Source organism: Thermobia domestica, chromosome 17 (assembly GCF_964235325.1).
Source record: "Thermobia domestica chromosome 17, izTheDome1.hap1.1, whole genome shotgun sequence".
Lineage (NCBI taxonomy): Eukaryota > Metazoa > Arthropoda > Insecta > Zygentoma > Lepismatidae > Thermobia > Thermobia domestica.
Window position 1 is genome coordinate 112,889,456 of NC_137470.1, and position 24,507 is coordinate 112,913,962.

The following is a 24,507-nucleotide window of genomic DNA, read 5'->3' on the forward strand; positions in this document are numbered from 1 at the left end:
TCCCAAGAGTTGTAACACTTATTTTGCAACACCCGATCTATATATATATATATATATATATATATAATGATTAAAAAATGACCGATATTAGTGTCGAATCAATAATTTTCGGAGTCGCTCAGATGAACAGTGATACTTCCGATGCCGTTTAAATCCTAAGTTATCTCCGCAAATTGGGGGAGGGGGGAAATATATCAAATGATGGAAAATGATCAATATTATTGTCGAATCCATAGTTTTCGGGGACGCTGAAATGAACAGTGACACTTTCTATGCTGTTTAATTCCAAACTCAGGCCCGCAACTTGAGGAGGAAAAGATATATAAAAATGATTGAAAATGGCCGATATTAGAGCCGAATCCATAGTTTTTGGGGTGGCTGAGATGAACAGTGACACTTCAGGTGCCGCTTAAATCCAAATTCAGCGCCCTAACTTCAGGTAAGGGAAAAAGGTGATATATAAAAATGATCGAAATGACCGATATTAGTGTCGAATCCATAGTTTTCATGATCGCTGAGATGAATAGTGACACCTGCAATGCCGTTTAAATCTAAATTCAGCGCCATTTCTTGGAGCTGGGCAGAGAGGAGATATATAAAAATGATCGAAAATGACCACTATTAGTGTCGAATTCATAGTTTTTTGGAGTCATTGAGATGAACAGTTGCACTTCCGATGCCTTTTAAATCCAAATTCAAGGCCGTAACTTGGGGGGAGGGAGAATATATATAAAAACGATTGAAAATGTCAAATATTAGTGTTGAATCCATAGTTTTCGGGGTCGCTGATATAAACAGTGACATTTCCAATGCCGTTTAAATTCAAATTCAGGCCCCATCAATACTGCTAAAGGGGGAGGGTGACATGTAAAAGTTATTGAAAATCACTGATACTAGTGTCGAATTCATAGTTTTTGGGGTCCCTAAGTTCATTGATGACAGATTTGGTGCTCTTTATACCCAAAATGAAACGTATTCTCCCCATGCGAAGAACGGGTATTCTGCAAGTCTTTAATAATAACGAACGGAAGTTTCACATGTTAAATTCTTCAATATATTTCTCGCTGCTGAAATTTACGCATTTGTGCCGTGTGTGTGTGTGTGTGTGTAAATAAGATCATCTCTTTTTGAGTTGTTCGAAAAATATACACATGACAAAGAGGTATTTTTAGAAGTCATAAAACTAAAAATTAAAAGTAAAATCTTTTGCTTTAAGTGCTTTTCCTGCTAACTAACTAACTAACTAACTCTATGGCCTATGGAACCCGCAGGTTCAGTGCCGCGTTCACAAAAGCTCTCCACTGACTTCTATCCTTAGCTAATTGCATCCAGTTTCTACTTTGTATTCCTATCTCTGCGAGATCCATCTTAATATTATCCTCCCATCTGCGCCTAGGTCTTCCTAATGGTCGTTTTCCTATGGGTCTTCCAGTCAAGACTTTGAAAGCGTTTCTACTTTCTTCCATTCTAGCTACATGACCCGCCCACCTGAGCCTCCTAGCCTTGACGACCCTAACAATGTTGGGTAAACCGTATAAACTATGTAGTTCCTCGTTATGAAGTTTCCGCCATTCCCCATTCTCGTTCCTCTTGGGTCCGAATATTCCTGCTAGCGAAATATATTATATATATGCTGCATACATGTTACAGCAAATAAGATTAGCATCAGGCGAAGAAATAATTTTTAAATTATATTTTCCGACTTTTGCCAATATTTCGGAACAAAAGATTTTTTCTAATGGGTTCAAAAATGTCCGGAATTTTACACAGCACAAGAAAGATACCATTTCTATAAAATATATATTTGATTTTAACATACCGGTATTAACTAAAGTGATTCTGGCCCCGTTATTTTAACACTTCCCTGCCATAAAGCGGAAACTTCATAAGGTTTCTTAATATAATTTAAATGCGTTTATATTAATTAATCTAACTAGGATTATATTAGTATTGTTGTACCATAACTCCATTCTGGGGCCGCGGTGGCTCAGTGGTAGAGCGTTGACCTCTGGTGCAGGGGGTCCTGGGTTCAAACCCTCCTCCCGCCAAGTGAACTTTGTGGTGGACAAACACCGTGTGCATGGGTTTCCTCGGGGTTGTCCCGTTTCCTCCCACTTTCTTCATTCCACAATTTCATTCATTTCTCATCATCACTGTCTCCTTTAGACTAGCCGGCATAACCGTAGGACGTAAAATTCAAAGATTTCATTTCAATTTCATAACTCCATTCTATCACGGTGCTAGCGTTAAAGGAGTGGTGCACATATATTTGTTGCAATAAATTTTCTCTATTTTAATACAAGAAACATAAATACTCAATAATTTTAACTGTAAACTAGTAAATATAAAATAGTTTTCATTTTGAAAGCATAATGTAGTAAAATATTCGAAAATTTCCATTTTTCTCAAATTTTCCGTTTTATTCCAAGCTCGGGAAAAAACGGTAAAAAACTGCTTTTTTACCCAAAATTTCAGTTTTTTTTTTTTTTTTTTTTTTCAGGCTTCAATAACACTAGTGTTGATATTCTTCTAATTGTACCAATATGAGTATCCAGGCAGGAGCAAGGAATCTCGTAAATGCCACTTAGATTTTTTCAAACAAATCAACTTTTGTATCGCTCAAATTTTTTTCCGAATTCCTAGATGGTTTCAGCCTAACTTTTAAATTATATTTCATTGCAATTTTTCGTTGTCTAAACGACAAGCTAGAAAATAACAGAAAAGAAAACAATATTTATCCACTTATTTATCCTAATTCTAAAATATTCCCCTTTTTTAAGCTCTCAGCAGTATCCTATGCCTTTCGCTGCCAACCTTCCATTCTGTGCCTATTGTAACCATTACTGAGACCTAAATTAGTTGTGTAACCATTACTGAGACCTAAATTAAATTTCATTGTTTAAGTCAGCTAATCACGTCACTAATTTGTATGCTCTAATCAACATGTTAATCCAAATGTTCGCCTTAACATTCTATGGATATCCAGATTTTTTTATGCACAAAGCAATTACCAGTGGTAGGTTTTCTATAGTTTCTGATTGCAAATTGTTGCATAGCCTATAAAAAGTATATCCAGGATAATAATAGAATAATTTCCTTTCAATTCCAACGTGAAATTTAGAATCTTATTGCTAAAGTTGGTCCATGCAATATTTTAATTGGTTTCCAGTCTTGTAAATTATAAGCGTACTATCAGCAAGACGAAAATATTTTATATACATTTAATTCCAGATTATCCGACGTACTCGATTCAAAACTATTGCCTACTGTACTTGGCAACAGTTGGGATAGAGGCTTCCCATAGCCAGCCTACCTTTCTTGCCAAGAACACATCTTTGGATTTAAAACAGTTATTAAGCGAACACACCAAGAATTTTTATGATTTCATATATTTCAAGGGCACTCAATTTATCCAGTCTCAACCAATTTTAGGTGCATGTAATAGCTACAGCAATGGGTACAGAGTTAAAAATATCTACTAGGTTTACGGAAGCCATTTTTAGTTCATTGGCATTCACTAACGCACACAATTCTGTTTTAACTTCTTGACTACTATTAACAATAAATTTGAGTTTCGATGGATTTTCAGAAAAGTATTTACAAGTCCTCTTATAAAGGATGGAAACGTCCAGAAATAATAGATTTGATTGCAACGACATCTTTTATGTATCTTACATGGGCCATTAGGCTTCTTCTACTTCTGAATAAAGACGGAATATTTTATTGTTTTGTTCCGATAGAGAAATTGTCAGGTAACCAAACTGGTATTGTTTTCATTAAAATTGGCTGTTTGTTGACGTGTGGCTACGAACAGAAGGCTATAGCAATCAGTATATTAGCATATATTAATGAAAGGAGGAAACAATTAATTTAAACCTATTTTTACACACCAGATTTTCTGTAGGTGCGAATTCAATAACACACAAAGACTGAAAAAGTGAATGACTGTACCAAGACTCGAACCCGGGATCTCCGTCCGCTGTACCGATGCGTTAACAACTACGCCACCCAATCCGCTTCCCAGAACAGCCACACACGCTCTCACTCCTGAAGGCTCTTCACTCAGACACATGGCTTATACCACAGCCTAGCTGCTGTGTTCGGACAATGCAGTACCCACATATTGAGAATACCTTTTGACGATTGTAATAACTCATTTAGTCATTCACTTTTACACTCTTTGTGTGTTATAGTATAATGAACATCTTTAAAAAATCGTTTGCCATATCTGTTATTCTGATTTTCGATCTCAACAACTACCACATTATGCTCCATATGTAACACGGAGAATAATGATGCATGATCGGTTCATGTTCAGGTATCAAGTAATATAAGAAGTGAATAATTGTCCTACTATAATTAAGTCCAGGACAATACACGATACTAGGGCATGTACAGTCCGCAGCAAAAAACCTGCAACATGAGCATGTAAATTTATTGTGAAACTACGCTTAACAGCCCAAAGAATCAACATAACGTCTAAATGGCACGAATCACGCCAAGAAACCTCGGCGTTCTCCCCTGCACATTTATTTTGGAGCAAAAGACTTCGTCGTTTCACAAACTTACATGCTAATGTTGCAGGATTTTTTTGCTGAGGACTGTACCATGTTCCTTTGAAATCGGAAAAGATTTATGAGAGTTATAGCAGAACAGGAAGACAGACACACAAATGCCAATCGACTCGAATAGTAGAAGCCTCACTAACGTTCGCTTCAATTATAACAAGAGTTTTTATTAACTCTTTCAAGCATTGAGGAGAAAAGCTACTTAACCTCCGTATGCATAAGACATTTTTTTTTTAAACTAATTTTCAGCAGCAGTTCGCTATGCTGCAAAAAGAAAAGAATTTGTGTGGGAATTGTTTCATAATAGCATGCTTGTAACATCTAGTGAAGAATAGAAAAATCAATTTCATGCTACGAAATTGTAGGCTTCACTATGCTAAGTTTTCAGTTATAGATAGAAATGACTGATTAAGAAGACTAACCACAGTACTTCAAAGCGAATTTCATATTGGCGATCACAGTTAATCGCAGCGTTTCAAAGAGTTAAATTCGTAGTGGGATTAATGCCTGGTTTCAACGCTTAACAGCAATGCATTTAGCTGAACAGTCACTGTTCTGAACAATCTTGGTGCCGTCTCTTTAGTTAGTGTATAGATATGTAGATGTTTCCAAATGTACTAACTGCCGCGTGGCGCCGTCAGTCTACTGAGAGAACTACTATGGACGCTCAATATATGTGTTTCCCTAAGTTGAAAAAAATTATTTTTAAGATACATTTGTAAACTATATACACATGTGTAGGTGGGTCCTTGCTTCTCCACATAACTCTCATTGAGAAAACTCTTACTTGTCGGACATTTTACCACCGTTACATCAAACTGTCCAAACCTTTTGTAAGAAAGTCAGGAATCTGGCTATTTGGATTAGAACACTGGCAGGGTGGATGAGCTTGTTTAAGAAAACAGTCGAATTAAGGTACGCGAAGCTGCAGAAAGGTCGAAAATTTCGCTTGGAACAGCCCATCACATCATTCATGAGAAACTGCAATACACAAAATGTGTGCAGGATGGGTTCCTCATCAGCTGACTGGGTTGCAGCCTTAAAGGTTTAAATGTGATACTAGCAAGACGGCAATGCATTACTCATACACACTGTGACGAAATGAGGCATTTGTCCATAGTTACACACCCAATAGACAACGAATATTTCGAACAGATGAAGTGAAGCAGAATGTGAGGAGAGTGCTAAATAGCCAGAGCCCTGATTTGTTGCAAAGGATTTGGACAAATTGGTTCAACGGTGGAAAAAATGCCTGGATCTCAATGAGGGTTATGTGGAGAGGTTAGGAAGAACCCACCTACACATGAATGTATAGTTTACAAAGTACCTTGAAAAAAAAAATATATATATATATATACATATTTACAGCTTAGGGAAACATATATTTAACGATACACGTACATGATTTCAACAGTTGTATGTTCAGTGCTTAGCCAACTATAGAGATGATTTCATTCATCAAACTCTATTTACGTGTTTAGGTTTCACATGCTGGTAAAAATACTTAGAAGCACATAAATACATAGATATGAAAAATAATTACCTTCCTCTTAGGTTCACAGTCAGTAAAAATAAAGATTACTATTTCCGATTTAATAATTGCCACACGTAAATGTGAAATTTTTAATTTTAAGATAATACTTATGCCATTTCGCTTGGGTTTACTCTGTACGATTACTGGAAAGAAGAGACCTACTCACCCATAGGAAATCAGCCCACATCTGCTTTGCTGCTAACAGAACTTCTTCCCGTAGTTGAATTAAATGTGTGAACCGCGAAGACGGCCAATGAGCCACTCCTTTCTCTCCAGGTAACTTCTCCGGTGGGGATGATAAGAGTTCTGAGTTCACTGAGTGATATGAGTTCTCAATAGACGAGATCCATTTCTTCAGAATTTCTCGGGTTTCATCTTGATTATGATCGCTTCGAATCCTACAAAAGTAAAAATATAGTTAGTGACGTGCAGTAGTAGATGTGAAAGTTACTTCTTCTAAACAATAATACGTTATAAACAATCCATTTTAATGCTATTCGATGGCTTAAAAAAAAAAAAAAAAAAAAAAAAAAACTTGTGTTACAAGATTATCCCCGCTGCATACCTCTCATCTATTTTCACCAAAGACGATTTTTAACTGATTAGGCCTATTACTCAAGTGTAAGCATCAAGTTATTTAAATAAAAATAAAATATGACTAAAGCAGACATATTGGGCAGTATTCAGAGACAATTCGTTAATCACCCGAATAATTAGTGTCGTAATAGTTTTATACTAAGGAAGGTATATCATTTGGTATTTAGAGTCTGCTTGGAGTTCATCTAGTAAGTTGATTAGGGTATGATTAACTAATATAACCTTAATACCTCGAGCATGCGTAGTCGTTAAAAATGAAAATAAATGAAATACGAAATGTTTCCTCAATGTTTTCTTTGAGGCTTGACTTCACAACAACTTGTAAATAGTTATGAAATCGGATTATTATTAACGCATCCATTTCTGAGGGATGTATTTACAGGGGAACAAGCAGAACTCAATTAATATTAGCGACAATAGAAGGATTATGTTGTAATTATAAGGGAAGATAATTTATCAAACAGTTGTATGTATTCCTCAGAAAGCTTGAAATTTTCTACAAATCTCTCACTGTTCACTTTAAGATATAGTTCTTTTATTGCAAAGGACTCGTCTAAATAGCTGCCTCACAGTAAACCCACTCGATGAGGTGAAAGGAAAGAAATAAAGACAGGTAATTAACTGCCTTTGTATTCTCATAATGTAAGTTTATTCTGCAATAAAGCGTGGCTAAACCACGATACACTCTCCTCTAAATTAATTAGACACGTGTGATTAACTTAGTCAATTACTACGTGCTAATCAGAGATTCTGAATACACTTATGATAACCATGCGTTAGTCCAACCCTTAGTATGGCGCTAAATACCTCACAAGGACTCAGCATAAGACCCATTATTACTAATATGTTACAATTTCAGCAATATATCATTCTCATTAACATATTATCAGTATGTATGTCTGATTACGGAAACGATATAGTGCCAAAACTGTAACACATTAGAATAATAACTACTTGCTTTGGTCAGATTTTATTTTCAAGTTCAGTAATTCCAAAGTTAAATGAACAGTATTGACATAGAGTTACTCTAATTCCGTAGCTAATAAAGTAGCTCTGTTTTTTCTTACAATTCATGAAGCTACACTTACCAACAAGAAGCAAGATGTAATCGTAGAGCTCAGTACATTATAATCATACAGCTTCATAAGGAGTAGACTTTGTATTATTATTAAAAAAAAAAAAAAAAAAAAAAAAAAAAAAAAAAAAGAAAGCATAGCTTTACTGATAACACAGAAATGTAGAAAAATTGACGACTGTTAGTGTGGAAGACTTTTCTTTCCTATTCTCTCTGAAGCTGATTTGATGAAAAATTCGTACGTCATCAGAGTGTACTGAAAGGTAACTCTTTTGTTTGTGAAATGTTAAGATCTTAAACGAGTTTGTAAGCAACTAACGTAAGTCTGTGAACTGAACCCAGTAACATGCTTACGAAAGCCAAGTGTAGCACTACTTCACACTAATCTGTGTATTTCTATATTATGAGTACCAGGTTTGTAAATAAGCGTGCTCATGGGCCGTGGCATTTATCAAAAGCCAGCTCACTTTCAAACACTCAGTAAGAGTTGAGTTTAGCTCGAAATTCAAGTGAGTTTGAGCGTAAAGCTCCACTCAACTTTAAGATCCACTCAGGTGATAACTATTTCATTTAAAATGTTAGTGGACCATTGAGAAGTTTGCTGCTTTCCGACCTACGAGAAGAGAGATTTGCTGTCAATTACAATAAAAATTCTAATTATGGAGGAAAATAGCTTAACACCTCACGACAGGCTATTTACGCGTAAGCCAACATGGACCATCGCCCAGGGCGACAAGTTAGGGGAGGGGGATTTTCTCTGACCAGCTTTTTTTCATACTCTTGTTCAAGAAATTTATTATGCATGTCCATATGAATATGACACGGAAATTTGTCATTTGTAAATATCCAAATAACGAGAACTTGTCTGGCTAGAAGGGGATAGTTACATTTTAGTTCTTCTTCTTTTCATCTTCTTAACCATAGGTTGGTAGACAACATAGAAATTTTAAAACTTTTCTCTCCTTTGGGAGAACTGTTTTACACTTTGATAAGGTCTCTTCTTCGTAACTGCATCTAGATATTCTATCCTTGGTCTTCCTTTTCCTGGTTTTCCTTCTGCCCTTCCCTCTATCAACACGGTGATCCAATCGGAGTGCCGAATAAGATGGTCAAGCATGTTGTTTCATTTTTTTTCCTATTATCTTCATGATCTGTCGCCATTCATTAGTTTCCTTTAGTATGTCTTCATTCCTTTCCTTTCGGCCCATTATATGCGCCAACACCACATTTCAAATGCTTCGAGCTTGGACATTTCACCTTTTCTCAATGTCCACGTCGCTGATCCGTAAAGCGCCACACTCCATACCAGGGTCTTAATAAAATGTTTCCGAACGTCCAACGACACATTTCTTGATGTTAGTAGTCTTCTTTTCCTATTGAATGCTTGTTTAGCCTGCGCTATTCTGGAACTTACGTCTTTTTCACTTCTTCCGTCCGAGGATATTAGACTTCCTAAATAGGGGAATATGTGAATTTATTCGATTTTCTCTCCCTCTAGCCATATGTTTGCCCTTTCCTGTCCTGCTCTTGTGCATTTTATCACTTTGGTTTTCTTCTTACTTATCTTCATTTTGCATGTTTTTTGCACTTGGTCGTTCAGGTTTGAAAGTGCTTGCTGCAAGTTCTTTTCGTTAACCGCTATCAGTGCTATGTCATCAGCGAACCTTATTGTGCTGAAAACCTGGCCATTTACTTTTACGCCTTTCTCGTTTACATCAAAGAGTTCTTTCATAGCATGTTCTATATAGACACTGAACAGAAGAGAGAATATTTTAGTTATGAAATAATATTCATTATTGCTCCTTTCCCATTGTTGGCACCGTATTCTTTAATCGTAACTTCAAAACTTTCCCACTTTTGTTTAACTTCCAGAATCATTTAGTTTTCAAAGCTTATCAGTCGGCTGCCAGCGCAAGTAATTTATGAGTGTTTCGTTATTGCGACATTTATTTATTACTATTAATTAGGGTGGGTAGATTTTTTTAAAATTTCATTTGAGCAAGTTACGGATAAGTTGTCTTTGGGTTAGTCTGCATGAAAAATTGGAGATTTCTTGGTTAACTCCTTTTCCTGCCTCAAAAAGATTAAATTTTTCAGCGGCCGAAGGTAGGCAACAAGCACGTCACGGGCCGTATTTTTGCCATTTTTTGCTCTTGTAATGTGTACCAACAACGATGAAACTGCTTTTTAAGATTGAGCTCGTACGATTTAACGTTTTTAATGTGAAAAATTGTATCGTCTCTTACTATTTTTTACGTTGCAAAGCGGCAAAGACACAAACATCATGTGCAAAAATGTAGTTTTGTGTAACTTTTTCTTGTTTTGTCGTATGTCGGCTCAAGCAGCCTTTTGTCATTATCACTAATGGTATATCATTTATTCATACTTCTCTAGATTCATAAAACAAAAATAATTTAGTGACTCTTATCCGGATCGTTCTAGCAATTCTTAGCAGATTTGGAGAGAAAATGTCAACATGGTATTAGTAAGGGTAGAAGTCAAAATGACAAAGTGAAACAGTTAGAAAAAAGGTTGAGAAATTAAGATTAGAATTAGAAAATAGTAACAACAAAGACGTAATCAAAGCAGTGGAGATAACAAAAAGAGCAATAACAAGAATGTAATGAAAAATGGAAGCTTATAAAATCTTTCAGTTTAACGTCCCACGTTATGCCCTCTCGGATAAGGGAGACGGATGATTAATACAAATGAATGATGATGGAAAAATCGATGGAATGAGAACGAGGGAGGAAACGGTAATACTCCAAGTAAACTCACGGATATGGTGTTGTCCACCAAACTTACTTGGATGGGGATCGAAAAAAGACCCCGCAAACCAGGTAAGGGCTCTATCACTGAACCACCTGCGTATGCAAGGATAGAGAAAGCAGTTTATTATTTATAGAAATTATAAACGTCAGGACGTTGTAATAATTTTCGACTTCAACATAGACAAAATAATAAAAGATACAACTGTTCCAATCAAAATCTGTATAATTATCACGATAAACACTCAAATCTTCCAACTTGAAACTCTGAACAGTAAGAAAAAACATATTAAAAACGTTTCTGATATAATGCACTACGAAGTTCAAAGATTGCACAAATTTTCCCAATCTGTCACCGAAAAAATATGAATTTACAGTTTTATAAAAACTACGAAAAATCTAAAGCGTAATACCTCGACGTAAATGAAAAGTTGAATTCGAAGTAGAGAGGCCATCGACTCTTCTCAATATTAGCTTTCTGCTAGGGAAAAGTAACTTATTTTCTTACAATACACTTTGAAATCAATTTTTGTAACCCATGATAAGAATGAAAAAATAAAGGAAATAAAAATCTACTTGTAGTATTATTATTTTCCTGTCTATACAGGTATGTTCGATATTCAACCGAACTGTTAATAATAGTCTCCCATTTCTTACGTAAGTTCCCTCAGTTTAAATTCAATGCTGGATATTTGGTTCTGAAGTATCTTTCTATAAGTGATAAACTGTTGTGAAAGGTCTTTAATTTTATGAACCGTAGCATAAAGACGTCTCAACAGTCCTGATGTTGATATAACAATTTCCTTTCCGTCCGCTGAATGGTCCTTGCTCCTGGTGTGAATATTTCTTTTGGTTATACCAATACATAACTCACTATAACTACTATGTGAACTCCAGATGTTGGTAACTTATAACTAAAGTAATTTTTTATAAACTGAAAGAGAATTTTCGGTGTTATACGGAGATTTTACAGCAATGCTGAAGTCTGCTTTCTTCAGCGTGTTAATCCAGGCCAAAGAGGGTGAGTTATACATTTATTGGGTCCACTGGATTAACTAATCTCTGAAACTAAACGAAAACGGTGGCCCCGCTAACTCTCGCGCGTTTGGTGCAAGCGATATTGGGTTCGATTCCTGGTTGGAACACTCCTTCGAAAAAAGTGTAAGCAACTCTTTGGCTTACTATAAAACTTCCATACTTGCTTCAATAGCGTGTGAGAAGCATATTCATTTTTGTGAGAAGCATTGTCCTTTTATTTTACTATAGTGAAACCTGTCTATGTTGGGCACTATCCGTTCCACTGAAAAGTGGTCAACTTACAGAAAATAAGTGTGATTGGTGTATTTTTAGAATAAGATTTCTAGTATTACTTGATTGTAAAATTTTAATAAGCAATACCACGACAGCTACTTTTAAATAACGTATATAGAGTAATCATAACAATACACAGTACTAGAAAAAAATACTACAGTATATTTTATATATGTACCTTTTACTTCCTGAAAACTAGTCTGGTACACTGAATTATTCGGATGAAAAACACAATCACAGAAACAACTATAAAATCGAAACATATGAACGCAGTTTATCGAAATTGGTATTGTAGCACACTGAGTTATTCAGATTGGAAACAAAAAAGCAAAATTATAAATTCACTAATTTATATGCAGTTTGTGTGATTTTTTCGGCAGTGACAAATATTTCCTGTAGATACCTTTCGAAAAGTAGCAAATCAGTTATTAATAACAAATTCATTCATGGTTGTTCATTATATACATATGTCTTTTGTTCTTTTTTGCACATATGAACATTCTAATTTTGTTGTAATTACCTCTTGTTCATGAGCTACAAGTGTTTCCCTTGGAGTGAAAGACGTTTTTACAAAATCTTAAGGGAATTCATATCTCAAAACCTTCGCTACCTTTCGACAAGCCGTCTGGTGCCAATAGTTGACACTTGAGACGTTTAGCATTAATCTTGAAAATTTTCCGGAATTACTAAAACTCCCCACTGATGAAGGGAGCCGATATAGCTAATGTTTTGCCAAAACAGACACGGTAAACAAATACGTATAACTATTTCCTGAATTCCTGTACGTGATTTTTCTTATTCGCATCTTCCTTCACCACCCCTTTGTCAGGGTAGTGTTCTGGCCATTGACCTCCAAGAACAAATCGTGGGAATCTATGCTTCTCTGTCTCCAATAACAAATACAGAACATTTGAATCTCATACGGGAATACGAAAGAGTTAAAAATAAAACGTATTCGCGTGGCAAATTTACCATTATCAACACGCGGCCAACTTCCAAGATAGACAGGTGACCAACTTACAGAGTAATAAGTAACGAATGTCTTATGGGAAAATGCAAGTTCAAGACGAACCAGGTCAAGATAAGCAGATGGCTAACTTAGAGAGGTGGCCAAGTTTACAGGTTTTACTGTATTATTACGATTATCATCGTTATTATTATTCGACATAAACAAACATAAATCTTGCAATGGGCAGCACATTGTCTTTTCTACTTGCAAATATCGTTATGAACCAATCTGAAACTCAAATTATACACATTCGATCCCAGCCCCCGCCAAGTGAACTCTGTGGCGGACCAACACCGTGTGCATGGGTTTTCTCGGGGTTCTCCCGTTTCCCCCCACTATCTTCATTCCACCATTTCATTCATTTCTCATAATCACAGTCTCCTTTGGCCTAACCGGCATAACCGCGGGACGTAGATTTCATTTATTTTTTTTTTTAATTATACACAAACAAAAAGACTTCAAATATATATATATATATATCTTCGACTACCGTCAAAAACCCACTACGCTGGGTTAAAATATGAAAAATTAGTAGTATGTTCCGTTAGTCAGTCACTTTTTACTGTTACTGAAGCACTCTCTGATAACGGTCATTTTCGATCATTTATATATATATTAGGGTGGAGCGAAAAAATTTTTTTTCGAAATTCAAATTTGGATAGGGGGCAAAAGTTGCATCATATCATAGTACTTTACCATAGAAAATTTCAATTATCTAAAATAAATTTTAGCCGGGGCGCAAGGTGCTTTAAATTTGAGATTTTGCAAATCAATTTCCGTTTACTATGTAACTATTTAGCAAATCTTCGCTGAAAGTAGACTGTAATTTATATTGTGCATAGAGGGCAAAAGATGCATCCTTTGTCGATAGATAACAACATGAATTTTTAATTCTCTAAAATTATTTTTAGTCGGGGCGCAATGGTCCTGAAACTTGGGAATAATAAGACGATAGGTGATCAACTATAAGCATTTTGCGAGTTTGTCATAAAGAAGCTTTTTGCTATTTAATAAGTCTTCTGATATCCTACAATGAACTGTTGGCAGTATTATTAATAGTACAGTTGTTTGGTTGGTAGAGACAGTGACGTAACTAAGGGGGGAAACGGGGCTTGCGCCCCGGGCGCCGAATTGGGGGCGCAAAACTGGGCAAATATTTATTTTCACTATAAGGCAAGGAATGGAGTTTTAGCAAACTAAATATCATTAAAAAAAAAATACCTCAGAAACTTAAGAGGACAACAACGACTCACCAACCTTTCGATCATATCCATAGATCATAAGTTAGCTTTAAAGCTATGTTTTGAGGACATTATAAAAACTTTTACATCCAAAAAAGGCCGCAAGATTAAATTTTAATTCCAGCTTTTTGTGTTCTCATTTAACTTACATCGATTTAAGAGATTTGTAAAATGTCCGAATATAATAATCGAGACAACAGCTTGATTGTTTGTCATACTTAAATATTCTATTCAAATGCAAAAGGCTGTTGATTTATTCTACACATATGCACATCCCGATATAATTTGAAAAACATTGAGAATTGCAGTTATTTCGTTCAGACTGTAAGAATGTGTCAAGCATGCTACTCTCAGATTATTTGTCAACCAGTTACAAAGTAGTTTAGTGCTTTATCTTGTACTAAAAATTAAAATATGTACTACAATTTTGAAATCAAGCCTTAGCATTTGAAGAAAGAATGGAATAGGAGAACTACTATCAGGTATAGTTGGAGAGAGTTTTGGTTTGGTTGGTCGGGGGGGGGGGGCTAAAGCGAGTTCTTGCCCCGGGCGACAACTAGCCTAATTGTATCGCTGGCTGGTGAGTAAAAAATATTCTGTATTATCGATATTACTTGGACAAAGAAATTCACAAAAAGAGAAGGAAGGAAAGCCAAAAAGTGATCTTAGGTTAAAGCTTTCAACTAAAGGGTATTATACTCTACTAGTTACATTATCGAATCTTCAGACTACTTGTCATCTTCGGAAACAAAATAGGGAGGCAATAAAGAATACGCTGAAGCTGGAGGAGGTCCTATTTTAGTTGGAAGAATCCTTTGAAGAAAACAAGAGAACAATCACAGATTGGATGCACGCAAACGAGAAAATTCATCCCAACATTAGCAAAAGTGAAGGAGAAAACCGGCGTGACTAGAAGAAAAATTGTAGCAATTGCTACTGCGGTTTTGGAAGATTTTAAATATGTGAGTCTAGAGCGGTCGCAAAACATAATTTACAGAAGTAAAATTCAAAGAGAGGTTGCGAAAAATCGTAAGTGTAAGAACTAAAGAGACTGTTAATAAAGTGAAACCTCGTGCCATCTATTTTGATTGGAAGAAAGCCCAAACGCTTGTGATGTTCGGAAGTCAAAGATATGAAGATGGAAGAACATTATTGCATCCGTGAAGAACCGGGTAACAAATTTCTCGGCTGTGCCTCTTTGACCGGATCAGCATCAGCAAAGAATATTGCTAGTTTCATCTGCCGCGAATTACAAGAAAATAATGTGGACCTATCAGATATGGTAACTATCGGCTGCGATGGCACTAATATTAATGTTGGTTCAAAAGAAGGAGTGATTAGAGTGCTCGAAAACCATTTAGGAAGGCCCCTGCAGTGGTGCATATGATTATTGCATTTCATTGAACTACCACTTCGTCATTTACTAAAAGAAATCGATAGTGTAAGTACTGGCCCTTACACTTTCCCTGGCTCTATTGGTAGATCATTTGTGAATTGTGAAACAAATTCAGTGCACGGCTTCGAAAAGATTTCTTCAGAATCATCTACACTCCTAAATGTGCGTAATCTCAGTTATGATCAGAGGTACTTGTGTGAAATACTCCAATCTTTCATAAGAGGAGACTTTGATAAAAGCCTAGTAGATTAAGAAACCTGGGAAACTTGGGCATGTTCGCTGGTTAACAATGGCTTACAGACTGTTGTGTCTATATATATCAACGCCAAATCCTTCAGAGGAGCTCAAAACTCTCGCAAAGTTCGTGGTAAAAGTATATGCACCAGTGTGGTTCAACATCAAACTGAAACCTCTTGTCAGAGCTCCTCCGTGGCTAAGCGGTTAGCATACGCGTCTTTGGCGTGAGAGACTCGGATTCGATTCCCGGCGGCAGCTGATGTGGTTCGGATTCCACGTTAATCAGTAGGTCCCGTCTCATATAGCTTCGCTGCTGAAAGGGACGCTAACCTCAAAATCAACTCAACTGAACTCAAACCTCTTGTCAAATACGGAGCAAAACATTTGTTCTTGACCATAAAACTTTCGCGAGGTTTGCAAGAACCATACAAGACTCCAGTCAATAAAGTAATTTCCAGAAATCCATTCTATGCGAATCCATAAAACATTCTCATTGCCATGATTGGTAAAAACAGATCAGCTACATGAATCCTTGCTGCTGATAAAATATTCCAATCCAGAAAGTAGTGTAAACCTTCTGAATTTCGTTCCTTCGAAGTGCCAGTATTAATCTTCGAGGCTAATAATTACACAGAAATGATAAACTGGAATGAATGTAACATAACAGAACCGCCAATACTGACTCATGTGACAGATGAAAAATTGCAAGAAATTCGCTCTTCAGAAAATACACGTGTTGATATCCCTGAGTTCAAATGTCATACACAAGTAGTGGTAAGATTAGTGAAAATAATTAGTGAAGCTTCTTTCAGTATGTGGGGCACGAGAGAGAGATGTCTTTATTCGTTAGAAAATTGACTCGAGAAAATATGTGTCTAATTCGAGACAAAGTCGCAGAATTTTGCACGAAGACATGAATGAAACTTATGAAATAGTCAATCTAATGTTGGCGGGTGGGTGGATGGGATTGAACTTGACGGCAGTAACCTCTTAGTGGTGAATTCTGGGTTGATGCAGCCTGTAACATAGAATATGAACTTCGGTAGCTTTAGAAATTCATCTCGTTGCGACAACGAATCTTAACACCCTCAAATTACAGTCTACTTCAAGTGAAGAACTGTCTAATAATTACACAAATACACAATAATCATGTATTTGTTTACAAAATCTACGAAACTTAAGGCCCATTAAGCCCCGACTAAAAATTTTTTACAAACCTTCAATTTTGCATGGTAGATTTTCCATGGGTATGATGCAACTTTTGCCCCATTTCCAAATTCGAATTTAGATTTTTTTTTTAATTGGCCTTTTTTCACTTACTTATATAATCTATCAAACTTTAGGCCCATTGCGCCCCGGCTAAAAATTATTTTAGAGAATTGAAATTTTCCATGGTAAAGTACTATAATATGATGCAACTTTTGCCCCGTATCCAAAATTGAATTTCGAAAAAAATTTTTTTTGGCTTCTTTTCACTCCACCCTAATATATATATATATATATCCCCTAAGTTGCACCGTCGAAGTGAAATGATAAAAGCCATTTCAGGCCCGAACCTCATCTATGTTGAAAATTTGATCAAGATCGATCGGGTGGTTCAAGAGTTATTAAGTCACAAAAATAATCGCTTTCATTTTTATTATTTATATAGATTTTTTCATGATTTATAGATTGTGTTCAAGGAGGACAAGAATTTAGCCTGTTTACTATTTGACTTTCACCCGACAGTAATTTTCAACCAAATTTGAAATTTACATCTAAGATTTGAGTCTAACAACTGCAATATCTTAGACCTTCCCACAAACAGAACGATTTCCTACCTTTATTTACAGAAAACCGAATATCAGTAATTATTTCGTACACCAAAAATCTGGTTATTCCTACGTAATTAACGTTAACTTAGGAATGCTTTATTCTTTCTTGTTTGAAAGCTTTCAAAACCAGGGTTGGCTGGTTTAAACCAGCTGTTTTTTTTTTCAAAAAAACCAACTGGTTTAAACCAAAAAAAAAAAAAGAACGAAAAATGCTTTAAATCGTGTGATCTTCATGGTGACGTTTCCACATATCAAACCATCCGCATTACGTTTATCTACTTTTCACCTTTTAATCAAGGGGTCCCGTGTTCAATTCTCGGTCGAACCACAACCCATCTTTCAAGTGTAAATCAAGTAGCGATTCGAGGTGTCCTTCTAAGCGAAAGTCTTCTCCGTGATAACTTTGGTATTTCATAAGGATGTTAAGCCTAAACATACGAAATGAAACCAAATTATATATTTCTACTTGAATGAATGTCTGTTGTTTTATGAAGAAGCCACGGTTGCTTAAATATATTGATAGAAATTGGCAAAATTTATCAACTGCCTATGTAGCTTCCAACATCAGCTTGGATTTGACTTGGTTTTTATTTTATTGAATAATATCTACATACCAAGTTTGTAATTTAATACCTGTTTTAGCGTAGTGAATATGATACGTTGACCTTAAAATTTTACATACAAATACATTTAAAGTAATCAGGATTTACCCAATGGCTAAGGCGGGAATTTTCCGATTTGTATATAATTCTACTTGTGTAACTATTTACCTTTTTGTCCTTTTGAAATGACTCTTGACAATTATATTAACAAGTAGGCCTATGTAAAGATCAGTACAACGTATTTTTATCAGGAGTCCTTCGTGAGTGAGTCGGCAATCGCATCTGTGACCAATTAGTCCCGGTTTCGTGTACAAATGGACAATTTCTCTTGGATGTAAGTCGAGAAGCGGTTTGGATTCCGTTTTAAGCTTATGTGATTCCTTCCAACATAATTTTTTGTTGCGTAATAACACCAAGGCGAAACAAACTAATTTCTGCCCATATCTAATATAAATACATGGAGTAAATTATTTAAACAAAACAAAAAAAAATGGTTTAAACCAAAAAAAACTGTTTTTTTTTTTTTCAATAAAAACCATGGTTTTTGCCAACCCTGTTCAAAACACATTCGCAAATCTTGTTCTGAATATCTTAACTATCAACCTAATTCAGAGCGAGGACTAGCGGAACAAATAAAAGCCCAGAACTTGCGAATCTTTTCGTTCCTGCCTTAATTCATACTCGAGCATTTCCTCATGGCATTTAGCTTACCTTCTAATATTCAGTTACGTCTAGGTTAGGAGAAACGTTTGGAAAGCTTATTTCAGTGCTTCAATTTTTCTGCAAAAAAACTGTATCACTGCCTGGTGTTATATGTATTTGGTTTAACAAGTATAGTGTTTTGTGCGGTGAGGGGGAAAGGGAGGTAGGAATAATTTAGACATACGTGTTTGGCAATGTATGTAGCAGAATGATGATGATATTGCCTGTGCGGAGTAAATACTTGGAACGATGAACACTAAAAGTCTCTGAAACGAAAAGAAAATAGTGGCTCAGCGTAGCGTCCAACGGTACCGCTAAGAGTAATATAGTTCGATTCCCAGCTGGAACACTCGGTCAAAAAACTTAAACGGCTTTTTCAGACCAGCCATCCTGAATGAGGTTTCCCTGGATTTTTCTAATTCACACCAGACAACTGCCGGGATGGTACCTCACATGGCCGCTTCCTTCCTTCCCCAGTCCTTTTTTCCTTTCAAATTCCCCGGGAAGTGTGACCGCCAAGAGACGTTATCCCTCATTCGTGACGGGTTAACATGGCCAGAGCTGCCAAAAGCCCAGACATCGAAATCCTAATCCAAACGAAACGAAAATACAAATAATGATCATCAACGAGCTATTCCCGTACTGTATTCGGCAATTCCTAAATGCCATAATAAACCTGTGTCCTTCTAGAAGTACGGAATAAAGGGTAAGAACCACCTAACTAAACTTTCTCATTCTCATTTTGTAAAGTGAATGATACCATACGTTAGTCATTACGGAACCGTACATTTACAAAATATGAACAAAATTGTAAAGGCGCTTTTGGAAAACTATATCAAAGAAGAAACATCCAAGAGCAAACCGTCCCTTGTGAAATTTTCACGCAAAATGATTTGTATATTATAGAATTGTAAATTAGTATTTACTGACGAAACAAGACCAAATTAACTGAACAGTTTCTGAGCAAAATGTCTGAAAAAGACTCATCCCTAAGAGTAACCCAACCATATGAATTTTTTAATAAAGTTCTTTATATTACTAAGATAATGGCGGAGATGAATATTACGAAAAGGTGCGGAAAACCCAGACACGCGTGTTAAGTTCGTAAACTGTAAAAGCCGAAAGATCATTGAAAATAGCGTTTCAAACTACAATTAAGTCCTGTTGTTGGCTACAGAAACGTAGATTGACATTTGGTCGTTTCACTGATTCGATACTTTAAGTAATTAGACGCAAGGATCTTAGTTCTGCGCAGCTTCCCTAGTGCTCTATTTCATGCTATGAAAGAAGGCAAGCTTAGTTATGAACATTATAATTTTTATATCTTAAGAGAACTTTTAAAATTTCTATTAGTATTTTCTATTTCTATTAGTACTCTAGGTATCAATTACTTGACAATACACAAAATTATTAATTGGCTGCTTGGGAGCCCGCGTAGCTTTAAACGTTCTAGGAAATTTCTAATAAATACATATATCCTCATAAAAGTTACAAACCATCACCAAGCTAAGAACAAGAAATCTAAAAACAAGAACAAAATCTTACATACAAAAGTTACCTTTTTTTTTCCCCCTGGAGAATCCGAATCTGCAATAAAGCTGAGGGGTTCCTATTTAAGATTTCAAACTTAAGCCCCTCCAGTTCTTGAAGAATGGAAGACGGGTGCCGAGTGTAGTGTTAATCGATGTCCCCCTTCGAGACGACCAAATGTTATTACAACTTTCTTTAAAATTCAATTTATAGATTTCCAGATATTTCCAAAAACAGTTTTAAATGCCTCACCTAGTGGCAGGTAAAATTTAGGAATTCTAACGTTAAAAAAAGTTAGGCTCCAGACTGGTATTTCCAGTGGCCATGGAGAACTGACGATTCTAGAATTGGAATTTGCTATATTTTGCTTCATCACACGCATTTCAATATACTTATTGATAAAGATCTTTACGTGTAATACAATTAAATAGAACAATTACGCCTGAATGAAATAGTAGGCCTATCAAGCTATTTTTTATTAGTTAAAAAAAATCTTATCACTTCTGGATTCGCATCATTCTGAGTCTCGTTATTTAAAAAGCAGGAAAAACACGGCTGAGAAAAGCAAGCAAATGCATTGAAGAAAAAGAAGCTCAATCTTATAATTAATTTTAACACTTAGAAGTCTCTCATAAATTGCCTTAGTATGTTGCCGTCCACGATGTATATATATTAACGTGCAAGTCAAGTTTAGGCAAGCCACTCGAAATAATTGCTGAAAAATAATTTGTCATTAATTGCATCCTTATTGTCCTACAAAAGATCGCGCTGGGTGACAATAACACGCCACCCAGGAGATAGAGTTCAAGGGGACCAACACAACTAATTGATGAAAAGTTTAAATTCCTTCACATGATTTTCGTATAAATACAAAGTCCGGACATATGACATAAAAACTACAATGCAAAACAGTAATCAACCTGCGCTAGGTGGTCACTAAAATGAATGAATGCTACCTAACCGAGTCAGAGCAGGATGAAACTGGAGGGCACGTGTAGAAGCACATTCGAGGAGCAGGAGTATCGGATACGGCGAGTATACGCGTAAGTGAGGGTAGGAAAACACTGGAGTTTTCGCAGTAATACGGTTCCTATAGCACTTGTAATGGTTTCAGAAGTTACGCTGCACTTTCATATACATTCACTTATTCTGACCATAGCACTTGTAATGATTTTACATTCATAACCCTACACTCTTACACATACTATACAGCTGTGTTGTTCACTATTTAATTCTGCCAAATACAGAAATTTGTTCCTGAAAAGACGTCTTCCCAAGCCGAGTATTGAATTTTACTTGTAAGTCTTGCAAAATGTAGTGTGTCTAAACTTAACCTGCACTATATATAAGGTCAATATATATATAGTATCTCGTTTAAAAGGACTATAAACTTTACTCCCCATCCTCTGCAGACGTCACTACCGCCAAGCCAAGGTACTACCAACTCAGTGTTAGTTCGCTGTAAGTAGGATAAAACTGACAAAACAAAAGACACGCAAGTATCTAATGGAAATGTTAAACAACAACAATACTTCCATCAAAATTCCATCAGCTGATTCATATCTCTGAAACCAGCAGTTTGCTATCCCAAGAAAACTTACACAAACACAATGAATTTCATACTTTATGAAACTGTCATAATACTATTACGCCACTTATAAACTGTGAAGCAGAGAACTATCTTACTATTCTATGATTAAGACAAGTATTTTTTGTCGGGGTTTAAAAATGTAAAACTTTTGTTTACTTTCACTTTCGACACCGCCCCTTTTGAGTATATTGAGGTATCATTGTAAACTACCACTTTACGACAAACACTAAAAATTTCAGAAATAAATCAGAAGCAGATAAAGTTTTTCTAAGACTCAATCATTCAGTTTTCAAAACTTACCACAATGATATGCGATCCTTCGGATAATCTAGCATTTCAATCAAAGTTAAAAAGTGCGGGAGAGTATGTGCCTTATTTCTCGCGAAAATTGCTATGATCACCGTCGGATACTTTTTTGTTGGTACAAACGTTGAATTACCATGTGTCCACTGAGTGATGATTTCAAACAAAATCACAATAAAAATAAGTTTTCTCACACCGCTCAATTTCATAGTTACTTCCATCCACACCTTCACGGGGGCCGCCATGTATGTTTACATCTGCAGATTCAATGTTGGCAAGTACTGGAACGAAATATAGCACTCAATTGCGTTCAATTTATCAATATATGGGCCATCACAAAGTTAATTCAAATTTATAGAAATATGCTTCTACAACCTTAAAATAGGGTTTATTCTACTAGTTAGGGTGGTGCAGTTTTACTATACGGATCCACAGATTGTAAAATGTACGAGAAAAAATTGGAGAAGTTTTTAATTTGCCCATTTTATGTCGAGAACAGAACCCAACGAACCTCTGCGGGGCTTCTAACTCGTTCCTACTCCTACTGCTACCCCTAACCCTATCTCTATTCCTATTACTGTTTATACTATGGTTCCATATAGTAAAACTGCACGGTTAGGATCACGATTTTTGACTTCGGGTAGAAGAACGATGAATTTTGAAAAAAATATTGAAGCTTAACAATAATTGAAAATATATTACCACGCAAAAGTAGGAGGTACCCCCAATAGTTCCGAGTTACCTAATTTCTACCCGAATTATGCAGAGTTGTTTGGACGTAAAATTAGAGTCATACTAAACGCCTGACTACTGCAGGAATCATATGTTAGTTGAACTCTTTAGTATGGTACTAACCACATTTTAGTATAACTCTGCATAAGGCCTTACATTATTAAATATTTTGAAATATGTGACTTTAAAATGAAAAGAACGTTACAGATATCTATTTACCGAAAACCGCAACTCGGTACATCTCATAGTTATCGAGTTATGGAGAAAGGAAGAGCAACTAGTGATGGGTAAATTCCCGGGAATATATTTTTTTGGAATATTCCCAGGGAAAATTCCCAAAAATGGGAATATTCCAGGAATTTCTGTGTAAACGAAAGAAACTTGCATTCTATTACTATATTGTTTTAAAAATCAAATTCCTTAATTTAATCATAGTATATTTATTACTGTTGTCTCCACAGGATTCTTTAAAATGTATATTCTGAACGGTATTATGTTATTTTATTATGTTTAGAGAGTACTCACAAATGTATATTTCTTACAATATATTTTATGGGAGTAAATGTGTTGAAAAACATTTGGTATAGGAAGTCCACATAATTTACACCAATAAATGGTTTGGGCCTTATGCAGAGTCCTTTTGACGTGTGATTAACGCCATACTACGGGATTGCCTAATGAATGGGTATCAAAATTGTAGTCAGAGTTTCTGATTAGGACATAGTATTAGTCGAAGTTAATCACATGTGACTAATTAATCTAGAGCAGAGGCTAATCATTTACCCACGGTTTAGCGGGAGACACAACATTTCGTATTTCATATTTCATGTATTTTCATTTTTACAGACTACGCATGCGCTCATCTAATTTTCCGTAGTTGCAACATTTATTTTTCTCAACCGATTAATTGGGTTTATATAGGTTAATCATACTCAAATCAAAGTTTTAGTTGTACTCAAATTAGACTCTGAATACCAAAAAGCGCTCTTTATTTAGTACGAAACTAGTATGCCACTAACTAGTCTGTGACTAGTCAATAATTAACGAATTCTCACTGAATACCGGCCTTTATATCTATATGTAAGTGGATTTTCTAAAGTTGATCCTAATACTGATGTTCTAAATCTATTAAATTTTTAAATGTTATAAACAAATTAAGTTGGGCAACTACAAGAAAACACATGTCTCGCCATTTTATCAACATTTGCGCATACATATTTGTCCACAATATTTGCAAGATACTGACTTATCTTTAGAATTTTGGACGTAACATTGCAACACACGACCTTTCTTCCTACCCATATCTCGAAATTTCGTGCGTTGTTAATTCACGTATAAGAGAAACCTGAGAACCTATTCAGAAGCTCTGAGTCAGACAGCAGATAGACACATCTATTACTAACGGTAATTCGGAGTATACTGATAGTACTTCAACTCTACCTCCACAGAATTTCTAGATTATTTTATTGAGTTGTTCCTTTTCATTTATGAATTAGT

At 35.7% G+C, this 24,507-nt stretch overlaps 1 protein-coding gene across 2 annotated transcripts in view; it reads right to left on the reverse strand.

Moving 5' to 3' along the window:
- The window catches only part of LOC145674297 (glycosyltransferase 25 family member-like), a 95,623-nt gene extending 73,074 nt beyond the window's left edge, over positions 1–22,549 (reverse strand). For both annotated transcript variants that reach the window (XM_081744148.1, XM_081744147.1), the window contains exons 1-2: positions 22,276–22,549; positions 6,269–6,500 (exon numbers count right to left, since the gene is read on the reverse strand). In XM_081744148.1, coding sequence (XP_081600274.1) covers positions 6,269–6,500; positions 22,276–22,523 — 480 coding nt within the window. In that variant the 5' untranslated portion in view covers positions 22,524–22,549. The remainder of the gene's footprint in view (positions 1–6,268; positions 6,501–22,275) is intronic.
- Between the last annotated feature and the right edge of the window lie 1,958 nt (positions 22,550–24,507).